Here is a 12101-nt window from a genome sequence, read left to right as displayed (position 1 = left end):
TGTGTGTGTGTGTGTGTGTGTGTGTGTGTGTGTGTGTGTGTGTGTGTGTCTGTGTGTGTGTGTGTGTGTGTGTGTGAGGCTGCGTCTGCGTCTGCGTCTGCGTCTGTATCTGTGCGTGCGTGCGTGTGTGGACATGGAATGAAATCTCATTATTCACCTCTGCGTAATACGGTTTCATCGTAATTTAAGGTAAGTAACCAATTGCGAAGTTTGACTTTCATGTTATATTTGTTTAAGGAAACTATCTTAAGATTATCGTTTATTATGTTGTACAGGTAAGAGCTCACACAATGGTACCGTCTTCTAGCGAAGGCTTTTCTATAGTCTTTATTAGGGCAAGCTTTCGGTTTACGTCTAGGATAATCGCCATGAATACATGAGGAATAAGCTATGGTACGGTGTCGGCGTACAATTATGTGCAACATAAACAACTGTCAAACAGTTAGGATTTTTGACTCTCCGTACAGGGAGGACATAGAATATTTATAAGGGTTCGATAACATGACTTTTATTACAGCACTTTGCGCACGTTCTAGTCTTAACAAACTCGTTTTGTGCACGCCACCCCCCACTGATACACAATAGCTGATAATTGACCTGCACAGAGAGTCATAAATCATATACAAGGCATTCTGGCCGGTGCTACAGCGGAGAAAAATTATTTCCTCACACTACAGCATATACTGTAGATATGGTTTCGCCAGTTCAGACCCTCATCGAGAATAATACCGAGGTATTTTAAATATTTAGTTCTTAGGAGTTCACGACAAGAGCAAACAACGGAATTCGGTATGCATGTATAAGCAGAAACAGAGTAAGAGGGAGGTAGCTGACCGGATGCATTTATAGAAAAGGAATATTGATATATTTTGTTTTTTCATCATTTAATGTTAGCAAGTTCGTTCTCAACCAGACCATAAGAGCCGATTCAGCGCTCACTTTAGCTTCAGTCCAAGTCGACTCAGAAACTATAAGAGCCGTCATCTACATAAGTAAAAATTTCACAATTTTTTAGTCATAATCTGCAGATTAGTGACGTAACTATAGCCGCTGGTCCCTTGTTGAGGTCGCTGTGAGATATGTGACAGGCGGATGCAGCGCGGATCTCAGACTTGTTACAGAAACAGACTAATAGTAGATACAGAGCCTGCGCAACGATTCCACAATATTGTCAAAACGTAAAATTGCACCTACATCTGTGTTAACATGGTGTTAACCCATCTATGTCTTACGTTGCGCTTGGGCCCTATTATCAAAGGATTTGAAGTTCTTTTTAAATACTAAATGATTATCTGTAACTATTTATTCATTCATCGTTTACATATTTCAGACAGACATCTTTTAACCGACTTGAAAAAATAGGAGGAGATTCTCACGGTTTTGACTGGTTTTTTTTGTATGTATGTTACGCTATGACTTTGTGAGCCGAGTTTGTGGAAAGAGTTCGTTTTTTATATCGCTTAAGTCGTGCGTGTCTGTAAACATAGACGATTAGAGGTTGTATCGCTGCAGACGCGATGCTAAAAGTCGCAGTGTGTAACCGCTCTTTAATCACGTGCGCACGCGCCGCGCCGTGTGACCGCCGCCGCGACGCTACAGCCTGCGTCTAAAACACTACATGACCCTATGGTTACTATAATTATACACTTTATTTCACGCACGATTACCCACGTTTAAATAGAATAAACTCCCATAAATTACCGCTTTTGAAGTCACGTTTTAGTTTGACGTCACCTATCCAGCTAGTGGAAATTTGCCTTAACTTACGAGTATAGGTAATAATACTTATCTTTGTCTTTAGAAGTAAGTAGCTGCAATAGCGTATGTAAAAATGTTATCTACCTCCATGGTGTAGGTATTAAAATCACAGCTTTCTATGAATACCGACGATATTTTTATTAAGAACTTCACTAAAAATGAATAACACGACGAAGATATATTTATTTAGAAATATTTTTTTAAAGAGAACAATGTATAGCAAGTTAACAATTTATCCATAATGTTCATATTGTACTGTATAAGTAAGTAGGAGAGAGCGGGACTGAACGTTCCGATTTTCAAATAACTTGCAGTTTTATACTGAAAATGAAGGATTTGATTTACAACATGTGGAACAAATGTTTATCGCTTTTTGTATTAGTATAGTCCCTTCTACTAATATCTTAGTAGTCTTTTTCATAGAGGCAAATTTTTGACAAATTTCGGAGCGAAACATTCTGCCCCGCTTTGGAGCGCGTTGTTCCACCTTTGAGGCAAATTGTTCCACCTAAATTATGACAGGATAGCAAAGATTATCTTAAATAAAATCACCTATTTTATAATTGTACGTATGTAATGTTTATATTATGCACAACTAACTTAAAAAAAAAAACAACTACATTCTTATTCATCACTAATATTATTCATCGCTCATTTCTTCATCTGATCACAGTTCAGACACACATAAGTGACTCTATCATCTTGTCTAAATATTTGACATGAGCCCGTTTGTAGTTTGGCATCCTTAAAACAAAGAAAAATGGTCATAAAAATTTTAAGTATGATTGTAGGTCAATTGGGAAAGTTGTTCATAGGAACAACCAGCCCCTCGAGAGAGGAACTTATAGCCCCAAATTACGTTTTTATACGAAGACTGACATACCAGCAAAGTAATAGAATCAATGAAAAAAATACTCAAACAATAAGATTCCTTACTAATGTCACTACAATTTAGAAACGTTACGTATGAATCAACCCATAATAAACAAAGACAGACGAATTATATTTTGATAGCTCCACGCACATAGCCACACATCGTCGCCGGAGTTACTGAAATGGCTGCCGGCAAGACGCATCACCTAACGCTTTAACGACGCGCTTCACATGTATTGCTACATATTTTTCTTGCAAAGTTATTGCTGTGCAACAACAACAACTTACCCCGGGAACTACCAGTCCCGGTCTCCCCTACCGAATACCAAAATATTGTGTATGCTAACTATCAATACGCTACCCATAAATTATTACCAGCCCTTTCTACGTAGTTACAAATGCTTTATCATCTTTAGAATATTGAGTATATTTACTTGATTATAGGTAACATATTATAGTTAAGTCTAAAATCTACTTGTACGTATAAATATTACATAAGTACATTATATCCAACTCTCCGTGCAACAACTGTCAATTACAGGCACAAAGACACGTGTTTGTATATTGCAAGAAAGTAAGTAAGAAAGTAAGCCTTCATACGAGCAGTATTGATTGCAAATTGTTAGGACACCGAGTCCCGACCGTCCCGACTGAAGCTCCGTTTCGTCAGTAGTCACAATACGAAGCTAATTTCTTATGGCCCAATGCTAGCATGCTCGTGTGCAAGCTCGCTCTATAAACACTACGGGACCGCACGACTTATTTTCTGACGATAAGCAGATTCCTCGAATATCGATCTTTGCATGGGGTCCCAGCTTATCAGAAACTTGTAACACATTTAGACGAGGACGTATTATGTGAGTAGTACATCACATATTATTGTTACAGTATTTATGTCCCCACCAGAGGTGACACAGAGTGTCACCTCAGGGACTAGTGGAATAGGCCTTTAGTACAACAAAAGTGGATTTGGATGAAGATTCGACACCTACAAGTTGTCTAAGAATAAGTATAAACTTATAACAATTATAATAAAACTATACAATATACTTAAATAGAAGTCTAATAAAACTGCTTATTTAATCTGTTGTATGCTGTTATTTATTCCTAAAGTAATGAAAAAGACCACGAAGTACAAAAAGTAAGGGAACGTGGGGTATCGGGAGCTCGCGGGTAACGAGAGCGGTGTTGAACTGGACGTTCTTCCCAATGCTCGTATTTGTGCAAACGGCACTCCTGTCTTCGTTAAGGTTCGTTAAGTTTCGCCAAGGTTCGAGTTCTGTGGGCGCCCCCTAGAACCCCGCGTTTAGTCGTATGAGATGGTTGCGTGTTTTTCGCTCCGCGCTTATTTGCATCATCCCAGGAAAGCATTAAAATGCATAGATACTACATTGTATTTACACTAGCTATGTCAGCATACCTATCAAACTTAGAAGTTATGCTTGAAATCACAATAAAAATAGAATTGTTTTTACTGTTTTATTCCTTTTTCAATTCGATGTTGCGCGGGTGATGAGAGCTATTTGGCTCTCGTTATCCCAACGCAATGTTCACTGGCTATTCCTTTAACACTTTCTTGTTTATTCTCATTACTTTTTAACTTATATATTTTAATGCTTTAATTTTTTTTCAGATATTATATAAAATGGCTCCCATTTGACATACGGGATTATTACCGGCTCCCATTTCCTGAACTGTGGGATAATGGGAGCAAATGACATGTTTTAGTTTTTTCTTTTTAACCAAATATTATATTTTGAATTCACATTTTTTCTGTGATTATCTAGTACCCAGATATGTGAAGCGTACATTCATAATTTAACAAAAATTTTAATTGCTTAAATTATTACTTTTATTATCAATTTTCCTTAGTAGGCTCCCATTCCCCCACGCTCCCCTATTTACGGAAAAATACAACCGTGCACTATTGCAAAGATTGTCTCCATTATGTACTTATTATGATTGCAACCGCTTTTTACACTCGTCTATAATAGAATATACCTACCTACCTAAGTGTAGCTGATGGTTTATGTAACACCGAGGTGAAGTCACTCGCATCACTATTCGAAAAAGTAATTCGCCGACATATGTATAAACTTTCTTATATATACATTGACTTACAAATAAATGGACGACGGGTCTAATACAAAAACCACGAAAAAAATGTCCCAAGTCAACCTATTCGAAATTTAAATTGTAATGTCATCGCAGTATCGCACTGTCAGTAGAACAAATGAAGACTAAAGCGGAGTGTCGCGCTCTGTATACGATTTTAGCGCCTTACAAGTGCGGACACTTTTTAGCGCGGACCCGACGTCCATATAATTGTAAGTCAATGTACATATAGTATTTTGTATATCAATCCAAAAAAAACATCTTAGTTTAATTCCACGCAGGCATTAAAAGCTACAAACAAGCCTCACGGCCTTGTGATGACAACATAATGGCTATTACAATACTTACCTACTAAAGAGTTCCTCGATGAAAGTACTGCCACCTTAACCTATTTCTGCCGCCAAGCAGTAATGTGAGCATTACTGTGCTTCGGTTTTCAAAGGTACTTAAGTACGTACGTACGTACTACGCTTAAGTACTTCAATCGGATGTTTATCTTTGATTCCTCTTTGGACCTCTTTGCATGCTTGGAAGCCCATTTTAAGGTTTCCGCGAGACGATGTCTCGAGTCACTGACCATAGACAGTAGCATCATCTAAGTATTGTGCATCCCGAATAATTAATACTATGTTAATGTTTTAAAATTTGATTGTTAATAATGTACTTGCGTTATGTCCAATTCCATGATTTGTTATTTTTATCTAATTTTTTATTCAGTTTATTTTATGCAATATATCAAATTCAATGATTTGCAAAGTTTTCATTCAATTTATTTTGTATCAATTCTTTTTTAAATATGATTACATTATTAATTAAATCTATGATATTAGATTAAGAATTAGGTACCTACTATTGTGTTTGGATATTAATCTGTAAGCAATATGTAATATAATAAATAAATAAATAAAGGTAAGGGTGCTGGTGAAATTACAGGCCCATGGGACTTGTCAACTTATGCCTTAGGGTGACAGGCGCAGTGGCAGAGGCTCTCAGAACTTAGCAAGTTAAAGCTCTGATTCTGAGTGGCCCTGCAACTGCTATCACCAGGTGCACGGCTTGTTCGTCCTGTCTCTTTGTATCATAAACAAAGTCAAGATGGAAAGTAGGATGGAAAAAGGTATCTTCAAGCGCTAATATCACTCTGGCCAGAACGAGCAGCTCCAGATTCTAACTAAACGTAGGTAAAATCAGCAGGAAATGATCAGGGATAAGACTAAATAATATGCATAATTGATAAAAAGCGATTATTATTGAAACTTCAATTCGTCTGAAAACTTTACATCCGTGCTACTTTCTTTTTTCGGTATTTTTCTGTTCTTCACATTTGTGCGCGCTTTTTGCATTAAAATTGTATATTTTTAAAATTTAAAATTGTATGTTAGTGTTTGAACATTGTACCCCTTGACCTCCATTATCTCATGTCTCAAATTTTAAATTTGATCTTCGTCACAACCTGTAGTAGGTATAGTATTTTTATGCTATTCAAATTTCATGCAGCATGACAGTTGAGGGACGGCCAAGTCCCTCAACTAGTTGAGGTATGCCAGAAAGCTTCCGTTACAACCACTGACTCGTAGGTCTATGGTTAGGTACAACCCAGGACAAAAGTGTTGGAAAACACACATAGTTCTTTCAATCAATTTTATTTCTCAAACCACACACAACAGGTGAGCACGACGCACAACTTAACGTTCCCCGCCCAAAATCTTAAACATAGATAATACATTTATATACTTGAGATCTTAAACTTAGCAGCAGTGACATCTAGCGGCGTAGTTTTTTTTATAATACCAAGTCACGGGACGAACAAGTCGTGGACCTGGTGGTAAGCGACACGCCTATCCATAACAGGTGCAGTGCCACCCAGAGCTTTAAATCGCAAAGAAACAGACCACGGGTTCAGATTCTACAAACCCAGAGATCGAGGGGCACTGCCACTGCGCCTGTCACCCTGAGACATAAGCATAAGTTGACAAGTCCCATGTGCCTGTAATTTCACCAGCACCCTTACCCTTCAAAACCGGAACGCAGTCATGCTCACATTACTGTTTGGCGGCAGAAATAAGTAAGGTGACAATACTCCCCAAGACGAAGTCTTTCACAAGGAGCTCTACTGCTACTAAATTGGTAACCACAACATTAAAATGATAGAACATTTTAATGATTTTCAATACAAGTACTTCTGTTTACAACATACAACTACAGTATTTACATTATGTAAAAGCATATTATCAACGTTTAATAGTGTTTTTATAAGCCTGCTCTGTTCCACTGGTGGACAAGGGCTCTAAATTCATGTTACGGCTACTTATTACCAGTTCCGGAAGGAACAACTCGCGGCCTCTAGCGGCAATACAAAACAACCACGACGTCAAAATCTGTATCTTTACCCTTAAAGTCACATTCGTCGCTAACGTAATAATTATATGTATGTAAATGTTACTTCTTCTTGGGACCACTAGAGGGCGCTCTACAATTTGCCTTAAAAAAAATAGTTTACACGTAATCGCTAGCGACGACTGTTAAAATAAGCTAGTACAGTCCCCGTAGTACCTTTCTACAAAGTTTTGATTATAGTGATCCTCCCTACCATCCGTCCCTTAGGATATACGAGGTCATTACAACGGTGCGTGCACAGGAACCTTTTATTGTACCTTTTGTGTACAGGGACATCCCTATACACAAACAGACCGTTGTCACGTACTTCATCCGGTTCTCAAGAGGCTAGTGCCTCGGGTATAGGTACAGACAGTAGTATAAGAGTTTTAGTAGTGGAGCTCTTTGAGTTAAGAGTTGTCCAGAGAAGTACCGAGTGTGCGCGTTATAAAAAAAAGTAGTGGCACCTTACTTATTTCTACAGCCAAGCAGTAATATGATCATTACTGCGCGTGCCGGTTTGGCAGTGCCTCTCAGATCTTTGTGATTTTCTGAGTGGTACTGCAACTGTTATGTACAGGCGTAACGCTCACCATCAGGCGCACATCTTGTTCGCCCCGTCAGTTAGTTATTATAAAAAATAATTTAAAAAATATAAAAAATAAGACGACAATAACTATTAAAAATTATACTTTATTATAGCAACTTGAGTACACTTACGAGTAGTTTGATCATTATATATTCATAACCCACACTCGTCTTCTAACGCCTTTCCATTATCTAACAGTCACATAAACTACTAATGTGTACAGGTTATATAGGTAATATCGCCTCGAATGCAATGTGTAGTCGCAAGTGATGTCGTCTGTACGTACGAAGTAAGGTAAGGGATTTTCCCCTTATTTTCAACATCTACTATATGTACAACGATATGTAATAGCGTACGATATTTTACTTAAATTATTCGTTTTAAGACTTATTTTAGCCGGTTTCCAGGTTTTTATATGATCCGATAAAGTACATCCCATCGTATAACGAATCAGCACGTTCTTCAGACAATATTCTTAAGTGTATCGCTTCGATCAATTTCTTAGACGCCTTTCTTATTACTTTAATATACTCAAGTGGAAATTAAGAAACTCAAAGTTTTTTAAAATGAATTTTACACACATAATTCGTGAAATAATGATTTTGACTAATTACTGGTTTGATCAAACTCGCACTTGACCTACGTCGTCGTGTAATTCATCGGAAGGAATACAAATAGGTTCGATAGAAAATAAAAGGACTAAAATCAGTTTTTTTGGGTTTTTTATTGTAAGCTTACTAAATAACAGGTCTTAGATCCTGGATGGATACAGCATCTGAAAGAGAAAATTTGTTTCAACATCATTCTCACTGTGCTAAATGAATGAAGATTATACTGACAGCTTTTCAGAATTGCTAAAAGAAAGTTTTATTGCTTTTCCAGACCCATTGTAGTCTGCTTAACTTCTAATGACGTGTATAATGTGTATCCATTATTGTATTTTCGTTATCGCCCTTCTCACTAGAACTCATTTTCGTGACGAAAATACAAAAGCGACTAAAATAAAAAAATAGTCGAAAACCAAAACAGAATACCAAAGCACTTCAGTTTATTTTACCGCCTTGTTCTTTTAAAATAAGTGCTACAGGTAGGTTAATAATTAATTATTTTTAATTCTCGCAATTACGAACACTTGGCAGTTGTCTGTATGTGTTTTTCTTTTGCCTGATTACATAGTTCATTGTTAGTAGATAGATTAAAGGACTATCCACACACATCAGGGCCGTGCCCGGGACGTGGCCGGGCGTGCTAGTTTGTATGAACTGCCCAGACACGGACATTTGGAACGAGTTCATACAAAATATACGCAACGATATTTTTTTTGAGCCCCTGACAGAGCACGGCCCGTCCACGTCTCTGGCACGGCCCGGATATGTGTGGATAGACCATTAAAAGTTTAAGGCAATGGACAGCTGTAAGCATGGGCGGGAAGAACTTGCACAGTCCATAAATGACAACTTTCCGTGTTCGTTTTTTGAAAGTAATGCAAATATTTTGAACATGTTTGAGAAAATTAATTTTTATTAAACATGCTCAGAAATGTAAAAGAGGAACTCATACACCCAACAACAGTAAAGAAGTGTTCATAATTGCATCATAAGCGTAATAAAATGGAAGCCTTTCCATATGATTGCATCAACAAATGCTTATTTTTCATACAATGCATTCTGAAATTCGCATTCAAAATCAAAAAGGCAAAGATCCAACTACAGTGCCATTTCCATCAATGTAATGTCAATTGAACATAATACAGTCAAAACAAAGACAAAGAAGACTTTGAGTGATGCAATGTTTTTGTTGCAGAATTTAGTTTTCTGCAAAGAGGGAGCTGCGTTTAAGAAATACAGTAATACCCCGCTTAGTGCGACCCCGCTTTGCGCGATTCCGTTATAACGCGATTTTCAAATTTTGCACTAAATAACCCCGCTTTATGCAGATGCATTGAAAGGTTGATTAATCAGATTTTATTCGGCTTATTTGCTTGAATTAACCAATGAAATAATAGTTCTTTCTTGGTGGCTCCCTTAATTTGTGACCAGTGTGAGAGCTTGAGTTTGAAGACGAAGATAAAAGTTTTAAAAAAGATGGATAACAGAGGCAAAGCTACAGAAGTTGGACGACAATTTGGCCTCTGAGTCAACCAAAAAACTTTAGACAACTAAAAGTGAAATAGTTAACTAAAGTCTGTTTCTTTGTGACAGTTTTCTAAAGTTTTTAAAGAAACATAAATAAAGCACGTCCATAATTATAATACTTGTTATTTGATCATACCCTGCTCTATCCCTGGTAGCAGTCATTAGGTCAAGTTATGTTAGTTAAGACACTAGCACGACCAAAAATTTATAACACCAGTCTGGCCACACAAAAGATAGAACCGCGTTTTATGCGAATTTTTCTTAACGCGATTTTATCCGTAACGCATCCCTCACGTAATGCAGGGTATTACTGTAAAGGATGACACTGACCACTCGTATCCTGTGTCCCATGGCCTGCGCAGGCAGATTGGACTTGAAGCGAGCACGCACTCCGCCGGCGTTGCCATGCGGACGTGTCACTTTGCCCCAGATGGCACGCAGCTTCGTCTTCTTTCCGCGCGGGCCACCAGCGATAGGTGTCCTTTTCTTAGCTCTGTACACATATACGCATCGCTTGCCTGTATAGAAAACAGCGTCATCGCGGTGACGAGCACCCTCGATCTGGAATGATAAGTCAGTGTTTGCCTCAATGTCATTGTTTACAATTATTAGCCACGTTTTTGGTGAAGATAGTGATCAGTCAATTTTGTCAACACATCTGTAGAGAGTATCAGGTTTCAAATGTCTTTCCATCATATCAAATAAAACTAGTTATAAACTATTTTAACAAAGCAGTAAATAAACAGAAAGTTCATATTGTGTGAAAACTATAATGAAGTGACATTATTATAATTTGTTTTTGACAGTATGTTCAAATTTAACCTAACAAAGTCTCACCTTAAGGAGAGCTGTGTTCTCGTGCTGGTTGCGTAGGCCGCGCTTGTAGCCGGTGAAGACAGCCTTGGCGTAGAGTCGTCCGTGGCGCGGCTTAGACGACACCTTGCGCGGCACCTTTGCGGGCTCCGCGGGCGCTGCTGGGGCAGCCTTCGCGGCCTTCTCTTTTGGGGCCTTAGTTTTAGGCGCTTTCGCCTTAGGCGCAGTGGACGGCGCTGTGTCTGCCATTCCTAAAACACCACTTAGATAAACCCTCTTCAATCAAACTTCAGAGGTTATGTTGACATTTAAATACAACTAATCTCAATTAATCTCGTCAACATTAAGTAATCTGATATTTTATAGGGTATCGAGGGATTATCAAACAAAATCATTGAACAAATCAACACTTATTTCTGTGAAAATTGTAGTAAATAAGAAATATTTAAAGATTTTGTCACACTAACCGGAAACTTAGAAATGAAAGAACGGCAGTGTTGCCGCTTTTTCGTTATACAATAACCAATTTCCAAATTCCCAATATCTTTACAAACAGGGACAAACTAAGCTACAAATTAATCTATTGCGATGTTGGTATCACATATGCTTACAATCTTGCAATATACTATAGGTGTACCAGAATCTCACGGCATTAAATAATAGAAAACTATAATGACTTTCACCTGGCAATGTTAAAGAGTTACATTATTAATTGTGTTTTAAATTGATTCGGATGTGTTTCACTTCTTTTGTGAAAATGTTATTTATATTGCATTGCATAGTACTGTAGTAGCAGTAGTTTCTTGTGAAATAGTACGTCCAGTCGAGTACTGGCAACTTACCTAATTCTACCGCCAATCAAATGTAAGCGTTACTGAGTTCCGATGTTTGTGGTTCCGATTTTGAAGGGTAAAGGTGCTAGTGAAATTACAAGCCCAAGGGACATGTCAACTTCTGTCTCTAGCGCATTGCAGTGCGCCTCAGATCTTTGCGATTTGAAGCTCCGAGTGGCATTACAACTTTAATTCACTGTTATGAACAGGCGTGTAGTTTACCATCAGGCGTACGACTTATTCGCCCCGTTCACTTGGTACAACATTAAAAAATGCACAATTCGATACAGCAAAATTTTCTTTACGTACTTTTGGAATGGAATTTATCGTTCCCCTATCAAATAATAAAACGGCCTCGTGAACTTCATGAATTATAATATTTCGTAGTTTTACAAAACAATTCAAACCATTTGAAATCGTTGACACAAGTGACACTCCACGTACCTAAAAAACTATCGAAAATATTGGCAAGTGTGACACTCTGCTTGGCGAATCTCGTCCAAAGAGTGCTGGAGCGAGCCAGTGATAATAGGAGTCTAAAGCCGCCTTATACCGCCTGTCGATGGTTCAGCTATTTCGCTATATTTCACGGTAATATTAGAAGCTGGC

At 37.9% G+C, this 12101-nt stretch overlaps 1 protein-coding gene across 1 annotated transcript; it reads right to left on the bottom strand.

The window, feature by feature from the left end:
• Nucleotides 1-8437: 8437 nt before the first annotated feature.
• LOC113240183 (60S ribosomal protein L35a) lies at nt 8438-10923 on the bottom strand. Its single transcript, XM_026477423.1, has 3 exons — nt 10684-10923; nt 10177-10407; nt 8438-8486 (listed from the first exon to the last, which is right to left on the bottom strand). The coding sequence occupies exons 1-3, from the start codon at nt 10906-10908 to the stop codon at nt 8463-8465; spliced, it is 480 nt and encodes a 159-aa protein (XP_026333208.1). The 5' UTR covers nt 10909-10923; the 3' UTR covers nt 8438-8462.
• Nucleotides 10924-12101: the final 1178 nt, after the last annotated feature.

Source organism: Hyposmocoma kahamanoa, unplaced genomic scaffold, assembly GCF_003589595.1.
Source record: "Hyposmocoma kahamanoa isolate Upper Pololo Valley unplaced genomic scaffold, ASM358959v1 122, whole genome shotgun sequence".
Taxonomy (NCBI): domain Eukaryota; kingdom Metazoa; phylum Arthropoda; class Insecta; order Lepidoptera; family Cosmopterigidae; genus Hyposmocoma; species Hyposmocoma kahamanoa.
Note: the sequence above shows the minus strand (reverse complement) of the source record. Positions and strands in the feature narration are given on the sequence as shown.